Source organism: Camelina sativa, chromosome 1 (genome assembly GCF_030686135.1).
Source record: "Camelina sativa cultivar CO46 ecotype springtype chromosome 1, ASM3068613v1".
NCBI lineage: Eukaryota > Viridiplantae > Streptophyta > Magnoliopsida > Brassicales > Brassicaceae > Camelina > Camelina sativa.
Genome location: NC_141880.1, coordinates 9226820 through 9244181, shown reverse-complemented (window position 1 = coordinate 9244181; position 17362 = coordinate 9226820). Strand labels below are relative to the sequence as shown.

The 17362-nt window shown below is 38.5% G+C and overlaps 4 protein-coding genes and 3 pseudogenes across 7 annotated transcripts; 2 read left to right on the top strand and 5 right to left on the bottom strand.

The window, feature by feature from the left end:
• Window positions 1-237: 237 nt before the first annotated feature.
• Window positions 238-2825, top strand: LOC104786100 (non-canonical heme oxygenase HOZ, chloroplastic). The gene is made up of 9 exons (XM_010511434.3): window positions 238-689; window positions 884-1069; window positions 1151-1253; window positions 1457-1536; window positions 1618-1695; window positions 1804-1895; window positions 1997-2108; window positions 2236-2361; window positions 2484-2825. Exons 1-9 carry the CDS (start codon window positions 411-413, stop codon window positions 2595-2597), a joined length of 1170 nt encoding a protein of 389 aa, XP_010509736.1. The 5' UTR covers window positions 238-410; the 3' UTR covers window positions 2598-2825.
• A 204-nt stretch (window positions 2826-3029) lies between these two features.
• On the bottom strand, window positions 3030-4130 carry LOC104706044 (putative F-box protein At3g21130; annotated as a pseudogene).
• Window positions 4131-4765: 635 nt separating this feature from the next.
• On the bottom strand, window positions 4766-5878 carry LOC104706036 (putative F-box protein At3g21130 pseudogene; annotated as a pseudogene).
• Window positions 5879-6306: 428 nt separating this feature from the next.
• Window positions 6307-7764, bottom strand: LOC104786079 (putative F-box protein At4g10190). 3 transcript variants are annotated; one of them, XM_087455810.1, is made up of 3 exons: window positions 7665-7764; window positions 6933-7565; window positions 6307-6833 (listed from the first exon to the last, which is right to left on the bottom strand). In XM_087455810.1, the coding sequence occupies exons 1-3, from the start codon at window positions 7726-7728 to the stop codon at window positions 6427-6429; spliced, it is 1104 nt and encodes a 367-aa protein (XP_087311936.1). In that variant the 5' UTR covers window positions 7729-7764; the 3' UTR covers window positions 6307-6426. The 3 variants fall into 3 exon arrangements, with proteins under 3 accessions (XP_087311936.1, XP_087311933.1, XP_010509709.1); XM_087455807.1 differs by having other exon boundaries at window positions 6307-6782; window positions 6870-7565; window positions 7665-7758; XM_010511407.2 differs by having other exon boundaries at window positions 6307-7565; window positions 7665-7762.
• A 1138-nt stretch (window positions 7765-8902) lies between these two features.
• Window positions 8903-10019, bottom strand: LOC104706029 (putative F-box protein At3g21120 pseudogene; annotated as a pseudogene).
• Window positions 10020-11777: 1758 nt separating this feature from the next.
• On the bottom strand, window positions 11778-14202 carry LOC104786069 (kelch repeat-containing protein At3g27220). The gene is made up of 7 exons (XM_010511397.3): window positions 13739-14202; window positions 13418-13615; window positions 13065-13294; window positions 12764-12934; window positions 12562-12667; window positions 12254-12460; window positions 11778-12167 (listed from the first exon to the last, which is right to left on the bottom strand). The coding sequence occupies exons 1-7, from the start codon at window positions 13919-13921 to the stop codon at window positions 11997-11999; spliced, it is 1266 nt and encodes a 421-aa protein (XP_010509699.1). The 5' UTR covers window positions 13922-14202; the 3' UTR covers window positions 11778-11996.
• Window positions 14186-17317, top strand: LOC104786059 (phosphoribosylaminoimidazole-succinocarboxamide synthase, chloroplastic). Of its 2 annotated transcripts, none has more exons than XM_087455798.1 (13): window positions 14186-14311; window positions 14579-14941; window positions 15061-15162; window positions 15253-15382; window positions 15482-15574; window positions 15669-15757; window positions 15920-16000; window positions 16172-16261; window positions 16387-16476; window positions 16573-16623; window positions 16720-16766; window positions 16943-17000; window positions 17118-17317. In XM_087455798.1, the coding sequence occupies exons 2-13, from the start codon at window positions 14603-14605 to the stop codon at window positions 17292-17294; spliced, it is 1347 nt and encodes a 448-aa protein (XP_087311924.1). In that variant the 5' UTR covers window positions 14186-14311; window positions 14579-14602; the 3' UTR covers window positions 17295-17317. The 2 variants fall into 2 exon arrangements, with proteins under 2 accessions (XP_087311924.1, XP_010509687.1); XM_010511385.3 differs by having other exon boundaries at window positions 17092-17317.
• Window positions 17318-17362: the final 45 nt, after the last annotated feature.

The window sequence follows — 17362 nt, the reverse complement described above, 5'->3', positions numbered from 1 at the left end:
CGTTTTTTTAACAGAATATATAATTCTTAATATTTGAGAATATATATGTTTATTAATATTATCTCCAAAAATCTTCAAGTAAATTTCATTATTATCAAACAGCAACAAATAAAAAAAAGAGTAAAATGGAGAGTACAATTCCCCTTTTTTAAAAAAAAAGGAGAGTACAATTCCTATTTCCTAAAGTAATTATAATTTCTGTAATCTTTATCTTTTACAAAGAAAATAAAATAAAATAAGAAAAACCCTTATTTGTGGTTTTTACAAACCCTACTCTGGAAAAGTCCTAATTCCTTAAAGCTGTGTACTTTCAACAAAGTCGACTAAAGAAAGCATCTGGGACATAGTGAAAGATCGGACTCTTCAAGCTACTACAATCTTATTCTCTCCTCTCTGTTTTGAATCCCACCATGGAAGCTCTCTTTACTTCAACACACATCCCCAAATTACAGACGAGGCCTCTCCTCAAATCTACGCTGCCCACTTCTTCCCAGTGGTCTTCGTGTTGGTTTTGTAATTCACTACCCAAAAAGCAATTCAAGAACCTGAGAATCACCAATGGATCAAGTCACGGGCTTCGTGTACAAGCTCTCTTACGTAACGAGACACCAAGTGAAGGCGAAGATAATAATATCGCTGAGAGTAATGGGTTTGGTGTTTTTCCTGAGGATGTTTTCTCTTTATCACAGGTACTTCTTCTACTCTCTTTGTCTTGTGATGAAACAATTCAACGAAATTTATAAACTTTTGTGATTACAATTTTGTAACAGAGTTTGTGTAGAATCGAATCTTAGATTAGTGCAAAGATGAGTTTGAAGTAGATAATTTAATGGATTGTTTTGCTTTGGCATAAAAGATTAATAGATTGTAATACTGTGTGAAGGAAAATTTCAATGGGGAAACTTCTCATAGTGTAATCGATGTGGAGGCATCTCTTGCTCATTCTCAGGGTGGTGGAGGAAATCGTGCTGGGCTTTTTAGGACTCCAATATCTGGTGGAGTTCAGAATGCTACATCAGCTCATGCGTTACCTCGGCCTGCTTTAGCTGTACGGAACTTGTTGGAACAGGTAAAAGGGTTTGCCTTTTAAAGTGTTGTATCTCTTCTTTATCTGTTTGGTCTTAACGTCTTTTTGTGGGTATGATTCAAGGCTAGGTTTGCTCATCTATGCACAGTGATGTCCAAAATGCACCACCGCAGGGAAGGATACCCATTTGGCTCATTGGTTGATTTTGCACCTGATCGTATGGGGCGTAAGTTACTGAGCCTTTCTTTCTTGTTTGACTGCTTCTACTGTCTGTTTTGTTGCACGCTCAGTTTTTCTTCAGAATACTGGTTTAATGATTTACTAGTGGACAATGCTGAATTTTATAATGGTACAATTAATGTCTTGAGTTTGTTGGCTGAGATATAATAGATGCTTATTTCTTGAATGGCGTCTACTTTTTGTTATCAGATCCAATATTTTTATTTTCACCGCTGGCCATCCACACACGAAACCTGTTGGCTGAACCTAGATGCAGTCTCGTTGTCCAGGTAACATTGGCTATTGTTTTTTAACTAAGCAAAAGGTTTTGCCCTTTTTGCTCTGTAACCGGGGGATTTTTTTTTTGGCAGATACCTGGATGGAGTGGCTTATCGAATGCAAGAGTGACATTATTTGGTGATGTGTACCCATTGTCAGAAGATGAACAGGTAGGTGTCAAGCTACTTTTTTCCATTTCATTTCATGAACAGGTAGGTGTCTGTACATGAATTTATTTGAGTAATCGGTTAGTAATATCTCTGGTTTTGGCTTGGTAGGAATGGGCTCATAAGCAATATATTGCAAAGCACCAGCACGGGCCTTCCGAGCAGTGGGGAAACTTTCACTATTTTAGAATGCAGAACATAAGGTTTGTTTCAAAACATGTGCCTTCTAAATTAACAATACATGTAGGGTGATTGTTTCTTTCCTATTACTGATCCGCTTCATTCTCAATGTGACAATCGGCAGTGATATATATTTCATTGGAGGCTTTGGCACGGTGGCTTGGGTTGATGTTAAAGAGTATGAAGCTTTACAGCCAGATAAGATAGCTGTTGATGGTGGTGAGGGGAACCTCAAGGTGTGTTATTTCAGACCCCTTTTGGTCGCCTTAGAGACTCTGATAAACTTGCTCCCCATTCTTGGCGTTTTGCAAACTGGATTGATTTGAGTGTGCTCTAACGTACTTTCCCTATAACTTTTGATAGGAACTAAATGCCATCTTCTCGAAACCGCTTAGAGAGCTACTGTCTACTGAATCAGAGGTAGACGACGCTGCTCTCATTTCGATAGATAGCAAAGGAATAGATGTAAGAGTTCGTCAAGGTGCTCAGGTAAAAATAACATTGCATAAAACAGTTATCTCCAGTTAATTTTAAACGCCTTCATGGTCATGCTGGTGCCTCTCAGCTTTATCTTTCTGTGTTGAATTTGTATGTTTGTTTGTTTTTGGCAGTTCAACATACAAAGGCTAGCATTTGAGGAAGGTCATGGTGTTGAGACGCTAGAAGAAGCTAAATCTGCACTATGGAAAGTGATGGAGAAGGTGAAGCTGAATTTGCAGAAATGACAAAGCCCCTTTTTCTCTCTATACGGGTCTTATAAATTAGTAGGATCAATAAAATGTTTGTTTGGTTCCTCTTTTTCCTCATTTTGACTTAGCTGAAATTTTGTAGTTTTCTATGTTTTGGCCTCCTTTTTGTAGAAAAAGAAAAAACACAAAATTGGGGGTTAAGGAAATATGGTGTTACATGAAAAAATCAGAGTTTTCTAATAAATGTTTGGGGCGTTACTGATATTTTCAAAGTTTGAAATTACCAAAAGCCAATAAATATTTTGGGTATTTAATGCCTCAGCGCCACCTTGGTTGGGACATACATTGTTCTACATACGAGAAAAATTAGTTGGCATTCAAAAAAATAATTTGAATCGTTAAAACATAAATTAGTGGGACAATCATAATCACACACTAGCCTCTTCACAGAAACGAACACTAGATACCTTATTGTATTTGAACCAAAGTTGGAACATAAGTGAGGAAAAATGGGCATTTAGAATCTGCACCATGGTGAACCACTTGTATGATGAATATATCCTCTCCTACAATGTGTAACACGCTTTTGGACCTGGCTTCGTAGCGATACACGAAAACGTTCTTCTCATGGTCATCCAAGACTGTCATCACATCAATTCGTAAGTAAAAACGATGGGACTTGCTCCATGACACGGCTCCGGTACTCTGATCAATCTTAGTTGCTATCCATACCTCAGAGCCATAAGTTGAAAACATACAAAGCTGTTGCTCTTCTCTAGTCACTGATAAAGACACATCATAATAAGAACGACGAGTACCTGTGGGATGAGACAGTCTTCGAAAATCTGTCAGCTTAAAAATCAAAACATAATAAGAACTTATCAAACGGTGGTCCGGATTCATTAGTAGCAAGCCAGTAAGTATTTCCTTTCATAGACAAGCCACGTCTCCGACTCCCAACACTTGGTATGAACCAGCCTCCAGTCTCACCAACAAACCGCCACGATTTATAGGTAAAGTCATAGACTTGGTACTCAGTTCGTACTGGGATACGGTCTTCATGTCGATGAATCCTCAAGATTTTGTAACATGAGGATCTACGATCGTAGCCTGAGAGCATAGAAGTCTGATTCCTTGTAGGAATCTAGGGGTTGGATCCAACTTGTTTCACCTAAACATGGATTCCAAACGACCAGTCTATTGTCTTTGGTGCTGCATAGCAATAAGCCGTCGTAGTGAAAGACGTCACGTATATCAACTTCTTCTGAAGAGTTAGGATCTTTTAGGCTGAACTGGCATGTTTATCTTTACAGATAAATCAACCTCTTCAATTCCATGGAGACTGACGTTCATTATATAAATCTTATAATCAATCAACATGATAACCAGAGACGGCTTTGGAGCAAAAGCAGAGTGCTTCTTAGCAAGTCTCTCATCATCCTTAACAAGAGCGTTCCATCCTTTGGATGTAGATCGTAATCGTGTCAGAGATATAGCTGGAACCCTAGAGAGTATCTCCACTACCATATCCTCCGGAAGATGATTAACTGTGTTCCTCTTCTTCATCATCATCTTACTGTTTTCAGAAATTAGGGTTGCAAGAAACAGAGTTTTGAGACGTTTGAGGGAGAGTTTTTTTCTCATAATTTATGTTTTGCAGAGTGTCGTGACATCTCATGATTCTAGTGTGGGCTTCGGCCCAAATCATGTTGCTTTAACACCAAGTCTTAGGTTTGAGGGAGAGTTTTTTTATGGTGGTGCTTTGTTCTTAGCCTATTCCCGAATTAAAGTGGCTCGAGTTGAGAAGCTAACAAAAATTGTAGTCCTGTCTTGTTCTTAACCTCTGATCTATAGTTTTTTGATGATGCAGATTTAAATTTTTCTTTCTTCTTTATAAAAGACGGATAAGTAATTATATTGTTCATGAACTCATGATTTAAACATGTTTTGTAATCATAACCAAAGATGTGTTTTAAGTTTACTATATAGAAAAACAGAGAATATAAATAGACTACAACTTAGTCGCTGAGTTGAGTTTAAAACTGAACTATATTTCGCCAAAGAGAACCGTCTTGGTGGTTTCAGAATTGCTTCTCTGTGATGCCTACAGCTATGCTTGTAGAGAGAGAAACATCCTAACTTAGACATTATTTTTGGTGTTTTAACTTTTAAGTAAACAATGCACAGACCACCTCCTCCTAGAACTAGATACCTAGTTGGATTTGAGCCAAACCTGGAACATAAGTGAGGATACGTGTGGTAGGAGACTTTGCACCATTTTGATCATCCTCATGTATGTATTTATCCTTTCCCACAATCTGTATAAAGTTTTTGGAGAACACGGAGTTATTACAAGACACTACAACTTTGTTCTCCTGGTCGACCAAGAAGCTAGTACTCATCTCAATACAACACCGAAAATGGCTTCGGAGATCGAATTTAGACACTGTTAGGAACTTGCTCCATGAAATATCTCCGGCACTCTCCATCTTAGTCGCTATCCATACTTCAGAGCTCCAAACAGCAAGCAAACAAAGTTGTTGCTCTTCTGATCTAGTCACTGATAAAGCCAGATCAAAATAAAAACGAGGAGAATCCTCGGGAAGAGACAGACTTTGGAATCTCTCTGTTGAAAAATCAAAATTTAGTAAGAAAACACCTAGTTCTCGTCGACAATAAGCAAGCCAGTAAGTACTTCCCTTCACAGATATGCCAAGACTCTGAATCCGTGGTATTGACCAGTTTCCAGTCTCACCAATGTCCTCCCACAATTTGGAGGTAAATTCATAGACTTGGTACTTAGTTTGAGTTGGGACACGACCAGGATACATCCTCAAGATTTTGTAACAGGAGGATTCGTAATCGTAACCGAGAGCATATTGGTTGAATCCCTCGTAGCTAAGCATGGGTTGGACGATCCACCTGGTTTCACCTGTACATGGATTCCAAACAACTGGTCTATTGTCCTTGGTGGTACATAGCAACAACCCGTCGCAGTGAAAGACGTTACATATATCAACTTCTTTTGAAGATTTATTAGAAAGAGGCTCTTTTAGGCTAATTTGACCTGTTATCTTTGCAGATGGAACATCCTTCTTGTCGACTCTATATAGATCAACGCTCACTAAATAAACCCTAAAATCAATCAACATGATAAACAGAGGAGGCTGCCTTGGAGCATAAGCAGAGTGCTTTTTAGCAAGTCTCCCATCTTTGACCAGAGCGTTTCATCTTTGGGATGTCAATCTCAATCGTGCCTGAGATACAGCAGGAACCCTATAGAATATCTCCACTACCAAAGCTTCTGGGAGATGCATTGTGCTCGAAAACGACCGTTTCTAAAAAGGATTAGGGTTTTGAATACTAGTAAACAAGGGAGATGAGAGGTTTTGAACCTATAACAACATTCGATTTAATTGCTCTCTGTGTGTGCCGCACTGATTCACGTCCTCGATTCAGCTAACTTTGGGCTTCTGGCCCATGGGACAAGACAACCATAATCAACTCTCATCTTAGAGCCTACCAATTAACCTACATACTTCTCCCTCATGTGTTGTTACAATATGAAAGAAGAAGAAAATAAAGCTCATATAAAGTGCTCAAGTTTTAGGCTCATTCAAGATGTATTGCAAACGTAAGTCTCGTCACTGGTCTTGGTTTTATATACAAAAGAAACCAGAATAATTTGATTATCAGGGCAAAATTACAGAGGATAAAAACTGGAAATAATTTTAGAAAACAAGTATTTAAAGTAGCAATACATATTATATCATTATATTAACATCTCAAGAGTTGGATAACGTAATACATAAATAATTTAGTGTGACCATTATATATCACCAGCTTTGATACTTTTCCTTTTTGCCTACTCCAAGAACATTGTTGGTTGGACTTGAACAAAACTTGGAACATAACTGACGACAAGTGACCATATAGTCTCTGCATCATTATGAGCCACTTGTATATATTTGCCCCCTCCCACCACGTGTAAGAAGGTGTTGGAGACCCCACGCATACTGCTACACAATAAAACTTTCTTCTCCTGGTCGACCAAGAAATTCATCCCATTAAAGAAGCGAAAGCGCTGATGAAGATTGGCTAAATCCAATGATAGGAACTTGCTCCATGACGCAGCTACGAGACTCTCAATCGTTGTTTTGTTCTCCGGACTTACTTGCGTCTTATCAATCTTAGTCGCGATCCATACATCTATATCGTGTACTTTACCGCTTTGAGTAGTTAGCAAACAAAGTTTCTGATCTTCTCTAGTCACTGATAAACTGATAACTTGATGAGAAAGATAATTACCCGGAAGAGAGACACTTCCAAATGTCTCTAATGAAAAGTCAAAACACAATAAGAAATCCTCACGTGGGTTGTCTTGCGTAGAAGCAAGCCAGTAAGTATTTCCCTTCACAGACACGCCACCACGACCATTCCACCGTGGTATAAACCAGTCTATAGTCTCACCAACAACCCTCCACGAATTAGAGGTAAAGTCATAGATTTCGAACTCAAGTAAGCTTGGCATCAAGTTATTATGCTGATCCACTCGCAAGATTTTGTACTTGTTGCAGGAGGATTTACCGAGAGCAAAGTAATCATTTTGCTTGTAGGTATCTCTTGGTTGGATCCACATGGTTTCACGTGAACACGGATTCCATACCACAACTCTACTACTCTCTTTGGTGGTGCATAGCAACAAGCCTTCGCAGTGAAAGACATTACGTATATCGACTTCTTCTGAAGAGTTAGAAGAAAGAGGATCTCTTAGGCTAAATTGACTTGTTACCTTCACCTTGCTGTTGTGAATTCCATGGAGATCGACACTCACTAAACAAACCCTGAAGCCAATCAACATAATAACCTGAGACTGCTTCTTCGCAAGTATATCTTTGATCAGAGCGTTCCATCTTTTGGATGTCCATCGTAGTCGTGCCAGAGAAGCCAACGGAGCCTTAGAGAGTATCTCCACTTCCAAATCCTCCGGAAGATACATTTTCACTTGAGATTTCAATGAAATAATTAGGGTTATACATATATATACTTAGAAAACGAGGGGGAAATGAGAGGTTTAAACATTCATGCAAATCGGTTGCTTACCATAAAAGTCCTTTGTTCTTTGCTGCTGCTGCCGCTTCACACGCTTCTTAAATTCAGCCAACATTTGGTGTTCTTAGGAGAAACGTCGTACGGCTTCCAATGTCTTACGATTGCTCTTTAATATAAGAAGAAAAAAGTAACCGACGTGACGTTTCGAAATGTTTGTATATTTAAATTTCGAAAATTGAATTGGTCAACTGTTAAATTGGCATTATTACAATTTTTTTTCCTAATTGATATAACTGGTCGAAGAGGAGTTATTGATCTTGGAATTGGTTTGGAATGATTCTTGGCTGAGTCATGAAGATCTAGGCGAAGAAGAGAATTCATAAAAGTATGTGTCGTCACTCGTCACTGGTCTTTTTGGTTTTATATATATATATATAAAAAAGAAAACAGAACAGCCATACCAAGACCACTACTAGATAGCTTGTTGGATTTGAACTAAACTAGCAACATAAGTGAGGAGAATTGGGCATATGAATATATCTCCATCTAATATATTCTCTTGTCTGATGTATATATCATCTCCCACAATGTGTAAGACGTTTCCCACAATGTGTAAGGCGTTGTAGTCAGTACGTAGGGTCCAAGTATATGTCAACTTGACAGACTAAAACTCTCTTCTCATGGGAGATGAAACCTAGATAGACCGCTTTTTAGAACAGTAAGTATAAGTAATTACCTTCACAGACATGCAAAGAATCCACTCCCACTCCCCCGAGACATAATATGGATTCAATCTTGACACCAAAGTTGTGTTGAAAAGTTGAAATTTTAATATAACTTGTCTGGTTTAGTTAACAATATTCAAATCCCCATCAACATAGAAGAAAGATAAAATGCAAAATATGAACTTTCAAAGTAAAAAATCATCCATGAACCCAAAAACCAACTGAAAAAGGTTTATTTGAACGTGCAGGCCATCGGGTTTACATAACCTTTGTATTCAGGTTGAATCTAAAGATCTAGTCAACCAGAACCATATCTTCTTGGTTTCAGGATGCCTTTTCCATGAATCATGGACCATGATGCCTCCCAACGGTTACATCTTCTTGGTTTCGAGCGAGTCATATATATAGTACTGTTGAAGTAAAAGTGACAATATATTTCTCGTTTAACAAGAGAAAGCCATCCAATCCACGGTTCAAAGACATTATTTTGGGATTCAAATAAGCAAACCAACTTCAACTTCCGCAGGATAAAAAGACAAGCCTCTTCCAAGCAGACTAGATACCTTATTGGATCTGAACCAAACTTGGAACATAAGTAAGGAGAATTGGGTATATCATATCTTCAGTATATTTATACACTTTTAAGATGTACAAATCCTCTCCCACAATGTATAAGATGTTGTTGTAGGCCTCATGCTTAGGTTTACACACGAAAACGTTCTTCTTATGGGCCGAGACAGTTAAACGAATATGAGAGTGAAAACGACGGAACTTGGTCCACGACATGGCTCCGTTACTCTCCACCTTGGTTGCTATCCATACATCTGATTTGTTTCTCTCATCAGAGTCAAAACTGGCAAACATACGAAATTGTTGCTCTTCTTTAGTCATCGATAAAGCCACATAAAGAGAAGAATGATTAGCATCCGCGGGAAGAGACAGACTTCGGAATCTCTCGCTTGAAAAATCGAAACTTAGTAAAAAATAACGATCATGTGGTGGCCTGTCTTTACCAAGAGCAAACCAGTAAGTAGTTCCCTTGACATACATGCCACAACTCTTACTCGGTTGTATGACCCAGTCAGTAGTCACACCAACGCTGCTCCACTTATTAGAAGCAAGGTCATAGACTTCGGACATGGTGTGCAAATTGTTGCATCCTCAAGATTTTGTAACAAGAAGATTTGTCTCCGTAACCGAAAGCATAGTAGTCAAATTCTTTGTATACATTTCGAGGTTGGATCCACTTCATCTCGCCTAAACACGGGTTCCAAACCACGAGTCTAGAGTCCTCGGTAATGCATAGCAATAAGCCGTCGCAGTGAAAGGCGTTACGAATATATACTTCTTTTGAAGTACTAGAGAGAGGGTCTTTTAGGCTGAATGGACCTTTTAACTTTGCAGAGGGATCAACGTTGTTATTTTTAATCCCATGGAAACTGATGCTCACTAAATAAACCCTAGAATCAATCAACCCGAGAACCAGAGAGGAGGAGTGCCTTGGAGCATTAGCAAAGTGCTTCTTAGCAAATCTCCCGTCTTTGAACAGAGCGTTCCATCTTTTGCATGTTGATCGTAATCGTGCTAGAGCTACCGTAGGAACTCTAGAGAGTATCTCCACTAGCAAATCTTCAGGAAGGTATACTGTGCTTCTCATCTTCTTTTGATAGGTCCCAATCATAGTCGTAAGAACACTAAGACACAAGATTTCTTTAATGGGTAGTTTGAACTACCTCTTTTCTAATATTTCTTTTGGTTTATATAGAAGAGGACTATATATTGAGTCCTAGGAGGATAAGGATAACATCAGGAGATACCAGCAAGACAGAAACAAGAATATCCAAAGCAACTTAAAACTGAAAAAACAAAACACCAAAACCCAACGAACTCCACCGCCGCCTAATCGTTGCACCGAGGATTAGGCCTCCTAACTCGTATGGACCTATCTCGTCGTTTGAGTCCATCAAACTTGGGATCGAAGTTTTTTTAGACCTAAAACTTATACCCTCGCACCAAAACGAGTGTCGTTTTCTACAGATTTTGTAACAAGAAATAATTCATCCTCGTGATCTAAATCAAGGAGAGGATTCATCATCGGGGTGTGGGTCAAAACGGGTTCTCGGGCCGAGGAACTTTCTAACTGGGCCAAGCTTGAGCCAAGTCAAACTTAAGCAACACGAATGAGTTGTTGAAGCAGTAACGGAAAAAAATAAAAAGAGGGAAGAAGTACAGAAACAGAGTATTTGGGAAGAAATAATTGGGATTTTATTCTTCCTCTCCTTTGTCATCCATGCTTCCTTGTTCGTAGTTTCAAAACCTTTTAATTTGCAAAAAGTAAATCATTCAAGATATATCACAAAAAGTATGTGTCGTCACTGGTCTCTTTTTGGTTTCATATAAAAGAACCAGAATAGCTAGCTAGCCTCTTCCAAGACCATGCACTACAGGTTGTTAAATATCAATACATGGATAGAGAACGAACATAAATTAATGTGACAATAATATATCACTAGCTAGCTAGCCTCTTCCAAGACCCACTCCTAGATTCTAGATAGCTTGTTGGATTTGAACCAAACTAGGAACATAAGTGAAGAGAATTGGGCATCCGATATCTCCATATAAATTCACTTTTCTGATGTGTATATCCTCTCCCACAATGTGTAAGACGTTTCCCACAATGTCTAAGCTGTAGCAGGCTCCAAGTATATGTTCACACACTAAAACTTTCTCCTCATGGTCGGCCGAGACAGTTATATAAATCTTAGAGTGAAAATGATGGGACTTGGTCCATGATACGGTTCCCGTACCCTCCAATTAGAAAGCAGGAACCCTAGATAGTATTTCCACTACCAAATCCTCTAGGAGATGCATTGTGTTTGTGTTCGAAAACAACTGTTTCTAAAAACATTGGGGTTGAATACTTTAGTAGTAAATAATTTTATTATCAGGGCTGCGAGGAGAAAAATTGGAACTAATTTGGAAAACAATTATATAAATTAGCAATACTATGAGGGAGTATTCAACTTGATATTTTAAGGATTTGTTAGAATTTTGATATTTTACAATTTTGAAAGAAGATTTTTAGAAGATTTGATTGTGTTTTAGAGTTTTTCTATTTTTTAAAAAAGAAAATGAAATGTGATTCTATGAGATTATGAGATTTTATTATTTAAGTTTGGGTAATTTTAAAATATTTTACAACACATATAAAAAGCAAAATTCTATGCCAAAAAAAGAAAATTTCACTTATTTGTGAAGCTGCAGGAGATGAAGACATAACTTTGTCGTCACCACCAAAATAAAAACCCTCAAGAGTTAGGTAGATAGTTCATAAATTAATGTTACCATTCTAAATTATTGGCTCTGGTTCTCTTCCCCTTTGCCTACTCCAAAGAACCTTGTTGGTTTGAACAAAACTTGGAACATAACTGAGGACAAGTTTGGACTTAAAACTTTTCCTCATTCATAATTCTCACAGCATAATGGGTGTCGTTTCTAAAGATTTTGTTTACAATATACAAATGCTCCATCAACATACAGAAGATAAGATACAACAAAAACTGTAGTGGGATGAATTATGCTCAAAAAAATACTAACTTAAAAAAGAATGCTGGGACGACTTTGCATAACAAAAGGGAGATCGATTCTTTGTCTCTCCTCATGGATTCAGTATCAGTTTGGTTCTCCACATCTCTGCAATCACCTTACGAGGGGCAGGATCATCTGGCCCTTTGTCTCGTTGCCCCGAGGTGAAGTATAACTGCCCTTCCCAATACCCAACCAGCGTAGTCTTCACACGGTATGGCAACTTTCCAATCACATACCATTTCTGCAGAGAACAAAATTTCGAGCTACTGTTTACACTTTTTAATAGGATAGAGAGGTTTTAAGCATGAATGTCACTGGGGTTTTTACCATTGTATTCAGGTTGAACTGGAAGATTTCACCAACAAGGACCATCTTTTTGGTTTCAGGATGCTTCTCTGTAGTGCCTCCAACGATTACAATGGAGTTGTTAACAACTTTCCAAGCAAATTCAATATGGGAATCCGGTTTTGGCATTGATGGCATAACTTTCCACTTCATTTCCTCATCCAGCATGTAGACATCACTGAATACAACCTAAAACCACCAAGGTGAAAAAAGGACACATGATGTTCATAAATTGCAACACTTGAGGAGTCATGAATATTTAATCAAACAGGTAGTCTATTATTGGATACCTCCATACGGCGTGAGCATTTGAAGATGGGAGATCCTGGTTTAGCCATGAAATCACCTTCTTGACCTCCAATGACAAAAAGCCGGTCATCCACTACTACGCATGCTCTACAGTCACACAAGAACAGTCAAACTCAAATAAATCGGAGGAAGGTGTATGAAGTAGCTATAAACAACAGACTTCAACAGAGTTGAGAAAATAACCTGTGAGGTCCTCCACGAGGGATTGGAATTTCACTTCTCCACTCCTTTTCCAATGCTTTCCCATCTTTTACTGCAATACTCCAGTGTTCAAGCCCTGGTGTATGCCGATTCTCCTTGCTTCCACCCATCACGTGGAGCCTACCTCTCCAAAGCTGAGTAGCTGGAGCATACCTGAATGTAAACACAATTTAACACTCAGTTCCTCTAATCATTAAGCATCACAGAATATCTTGAGCAACAAAATGATATCATCCAAACGAGCTAAACCAGTAATCTCATCAGCAGGGATATTCAAAATTACCTAGGAACTGGTAAGGGAACGAAGTCACTCCACGAATTAGTATCAGTGTCAAGCACAAAAGTTTTAGCTGTAGGCCCTCTACATTGAGGACCATATTGACCAGTGACAATGTAGATGTATCTACCATCCGTTACCATCCCTAAATGTGAATGTGCCATCTCTTTTGGCATATCAAATCTTCCTCCCCATGTATTATCTACGAAATTGTATATATCAACATGGGAATGTACCTGAATGTCGAAACACACATAAAAACACAGCTCATCATTGGTCAGAAACAACCAAATACTACTGATCAAAGATCTCTTGTTCTTTGTTTTTTTTCTTTAAAGAAGGATATATAAGAGGCTTACAATATCAATGGTGCCGTATCCAGCAAACACATATAGAAAATTCCTAATCTGAATTGCAGCTCCATCTAAGCGAGGCACAGGAGCAGCTGCCATCTTCTCCCATTTGAGTTCAGGAGCAGCCAAATCTTGAAACGTTGCAGAAAGCTTCCTTTCCCGAACTTTATCATTCTTCTCCTTCTTCTTCTCAGTATCGTTTCCCTGAAGAAGCACCAAAAGCAGACGCAAGAAGTGAGAAACTGAGCCTAATTATTTTTGATGACCAGGCGCAACAAGTGAGTATTTGTTTGAGATCCAATTACATCAACAAGAGACAGCATTTACATTGGAATTAGGAGGGAGTTGTCCGATCACGGTGGTAAAAGAGGAGGGAAGAGACATCCCAACGGAGGAGAAACGATGAGAAGAAGCCCAAAGGAAGTCTCCAACAAGTCCCGCAGCTAAAAGCGCGAGGCATGAAACTAACACAACCCTCCTACAATTCTGCTTCCCAGCTTGCCTCGCCATATCTCTCTCTCTGCTTCTCTGTCTCTCTTTCTCGACTCTCTACATTGGCATCTATCTCCCTTGAGGGTTTCACAAACTTCAAGCAAAGGTTTAACCTTTGGTTTGAATACAGGTAAAAAAAACACAGATTTTGGTTGCAGAGGTGACGGATCTTGATCCCCGAGAGGGCAAAGCCGTGTTTTTTTCTTCTCTCTCGTTGTATATTTTATTTTTCCTTAATTTAAATAAACATTCTAATGTTTGTGAAAAAAAAATAACATTCAGGTTTTAAACGCAAACGCAAATTCCGAGCTCGGTGTTTCTCCCTACTTATCGCCGCCGGCTTCTATTGTCTCCCTGTTTATCAGAACTGATTCCGTCGCGCTCCGGCTTTAGCTTATTTGTTCAAAGGTTTTGGCTTTCTTCCTTTCTGTTCTCACATGTTCGATTCTCATATTTTCACGGGGTTTGTGTTAGCTGTGGTTACTCGTTTCGCTTATATGTTGTCTGCTCTTCTTCCTTTCTAGAGTTTATTTTGGACTATAATCCTGACTTTATATGTTCCGTTTAGAATCCTTCCTACTCTTCTTGTTTTGCCTTTGTGGCTGGCTGGCTGCTACTGAAATGGAGTTCAAATCGTATAAATTTTTAAGATTTTTGTGGTTTTTCTGGTGCCAGGGGTTTTAAGTGCCTGTTTCTGGAATGGCTCAGTGTGTGAGGTCAACTCTAAATCCGTTGAGAACACCCCAGAGCGTTGCTAGAGCAGTGTCTGTTAAAAACCCAGCTTTTGCATCAGTCTCGTTCCTTAGAACATTACCGGAGTTCAAGAAATACCCAAAACCCTGTTCATTGGTTATGTCTTGCCAGGGAAAGACCCAAAACCAGCAGGAGGAGCGACCACAACTGTCTCTTGACGATTTAGTCACGAGTAACCGGAAAGGAGTGGTTCTTTGCACAATCAAAGACTCGCTTTCTAATTGTCTCTCTGAGACGAATCTTCTAACGACTGTTCCTGGTCTGAAATCTCGAATCAGGGGAAAGGTTAGTAATGTTTCCTTTTTGTTTCATATCTTTCTGAAAAGACTATGCCTGTGCTAGACCAACACAATTGTTGATTTTAGAATTGAGAACTGATCAAGATAGTAAAATTGATATTGCAGGTTAGAGATATTTATGATGCTGGTGATTATCTGGTTCTTATTACAACAGATAGGTTGAGTGCATTCGACAGAAATCTTGCTTCAATTCCCTTCAAAGGCCAGGTTTGTGCTCTTTATTCAAAGCTTTGCAGTGTTGTCAAACAATGGATCAAACTGTAACGAAATTATAAGTTTGTGGTGATTAACTTTCAGGTTCTTAACGAGACAAGTTTGTGGTGGTTCAATAACACACAGCACATAACTCCAAATGCAATTGTTTCATCTCCTGACAGAAATGTTGTTATCGCAAAGAAATGCTCGGTTTTCCCCATAGAGTTTGTGGGTTAGTGCGTGTTGGATCTAGATGTAGAGTACCTTGTCAGACGCTTCCCTATGTATTTGCTTTAGTTCTAAGCTGTTCTCTTATGTTTGTTATTTGTAGTTAGAGGATATGTGACTGGAAGTACTGACACTTCTTTATGGACGGTGTACAATAAAGGTGTTCGTAACTATTGTGGGAATGAGCTCTCAGATGGTACAGTTTCTTTTATTTCCATTTATTAGTTGCCTTCTTCTTTAAGTGCATCTTAGAAGATCATCATTGATATGCTGATCACTAAATTGTGCAGGATTAGTAAAAAACCAGAAGCTTCCAGCTAATATACTCACACCGACAACCAAGGCTGCGGATCATGATGTGCCCATCTCTCCAAATGAGGTCTAATAACCTGTTACAATAAATAAATGTAGATTCCATAAAATAAGTTTTTTGAGTCATTAGGTTGCTCTTTCTGTGATCTGCTTAGCTGTAAGACAAGAATATATAAGCCAAAACTGTGTAGTTCTGTGTTTCTTCTAATTCTTCAGATGATTCTTGCAGATAGTTGAAGGTGGATTCATGACTCAAGCTGAATTTGATGAAGCAAGTATGAAAGCTTTGAGCTTGTTTGAGTTTGGGCAGGTTAGTTACAACTCCTACGTCAGAAGCCATAGACTATAGTGATTTTCATAATTGTAAATTGCAGACCACAAGAAATCAGTTTCTTGATATATTTTGCTGGCTTCAATATTGAAATATTGTGTATTGTTGGAAGGTCTAATAGATTTTAATTATATCATGCTTACTTTTCAGCGTGTTGCCAAGGAACATGGACTGATACTGGTAGACACAAAGTACGAGTTTGGAAGAAGTAGTGATGGCTCAATCTTATTGATTGATGAGGTCTGTTATATTTTCTCTTTATTTCCATGTCTATCTCTCTTTGAATGCATAGTTGAACACATATCTGCACAAATTGCCAAAATCACTGATTAGAATCATCATCCACTTGTACACATTGTGCATAGATTCATACACCCGATTCCAGCAGATACTGGCTTGCAGGTTCATATGAAGAGCGCTTCCAAAAAGGCATGGAGCCTGAAAATGTTGATAAGGTTAGTGATTTTGCCTGTTTTTGCTCTCAGTCAGGTTTCATTGGGTTGTAATACTTTGTTCACTCACACGTTCTCTGTTTTTTTTAATTCAAATAGGAGTTCCTAAGATTATGGTTCAAAGAGAACTGCAATCCGTACGAGGACAAGGTATGCTTACATCTTCACAATGTAATTTTCATTTTTCCTACTCTATCTAAAACCCCTGCTAAAATTCTTGGTGTCTCCATCGTCGGTAATTTTCAGGTCCTGCCTGCTGCTCCAGCAGAACTCGTGACTGAATTAGCTTGGCGGTATGTATTTTGATCTGTAAATTTTACTAGAGGATTGTTCTATTACATGTTTTCAATATGGGAAGAAACATTGTGTGTACATGCTTTGTAAGATCGGACATTCACTGAACTACGTTAGTTTTTGCTAGTAGTTTTGGTATTAAAAAAACTGATGCAAGGAACCGTGATGATGGCAGGTACATCTTCTTGTATGAAACTATCACTGGATCAAAAATTGATATTGTTCCGACTCAGGTATGATCCCGATCAATCCCAAAATCTCTACTTTGTATCAACCACGTTAAATCAGAGTTTCAAGTGTATTGATCTATAGCTTTGTTGACAGGAACCGATACATGACCGAATCTCAAGAAACACAAGCCAAGCACTTTCATCTCTCCGTCAACTTTGATATTTGGTATAACCTTAGCCAAGGATGCAGAGAGCATAAACCTGTTTCTTGTTGCATTATTGTTCCCGATTGTTGTCGTAATTGATTTTGAATTTGAAGACAGCTTAAGTTTAAAGAGCAGTCTTACAAATGAATAAAATTAATTGACCGAACCCTAAAAGAATCCATTTGCTTTCATTCTTGACATAAGAAGGTTAATTAATAT

Excerpts from the sequence above, each read along its gene's own strand:
- LOC104786100 (XM_010511434.3), top strand. The coding sequence starts at position 411 with ATGGAAGCTCTCTTTACTTCAACACACATCCCCAAATTACAGACGAGG. Across the intron at positions 690-883 it reads ATGTTTTCTCTTTATCACAG|GAAAATTTCAATGGGGAAAC; the intron begins GTACTTCTTCTA and ends TACTGTGTGAAG. Across the intron at positions 2,109-2,235 it reads GTGGTGAGGGGAACCTCAAG|GAACTAAATGCCATCTTCTC; the intron begins GTGTGTTATTTC and ends AACTTTTGATAG.
- LOC104786079 (XM_010511407.2), bottom strand. The coding sequence starts at position 7,728 with ATGTTGGCTGAATTTAAGAAGCGTGTGAAGCGGCAGCAGCAGCAAAGA. Across the intron at positions 7,566-7,664 it reads AAGAACAAAGGACTTTTATG|TGAAAATGTATCTTCCGGAG; the intron begins GTAAGCAACCGA and ends TGAAATCTCAAG.
- LOC104786069 (XM_010511397.3), bottom strand. The coding sequence starts at position 13,921 with ATGGCGAGGCAAGCTGGGAAGCAGAATTGTAGGAGGGTTGTGTTAGTT. Across the intron at positions 12,461-12,561 it reads AATGCTCACGCCGTATGGAG|GTTGTATTCAGTGATGTCTA; the intron begins GTATCCAATAAT and ends TGGTGGTTTTAG. Across the intron at positions 12,168-12,253 it reads AGTTCAACCTGAATACAATG|AAATGGTATGTGATTGGAAA; the intron begins GTAAAAACCCCA and ends TGTTCTCTGCAG.
- LOC104786059 (XM_087455798.1), top strand. The coding sequence starts at position 14,603 with ATGGCTCAGTGTGTGAGGTCAACTCTAAATCCGTTGAGAACACCCCAG. Across the intron at positions 15,163-15,252 it reads CAATTCCCTTCAAAGGCCAG|GTTCTTAACGAGACAAGTTT; the intron begins GTTTGTGCTCTT and ends ATTAACTTTCAG. Across the intron at positions 16,624-16,719 it reads GCAATCCGTACGAGGACAAG|GTCCTGCCTGCTGCTCCAGC; the intron begins GTATGCTTACAT and ends GGTAATTTTCAG.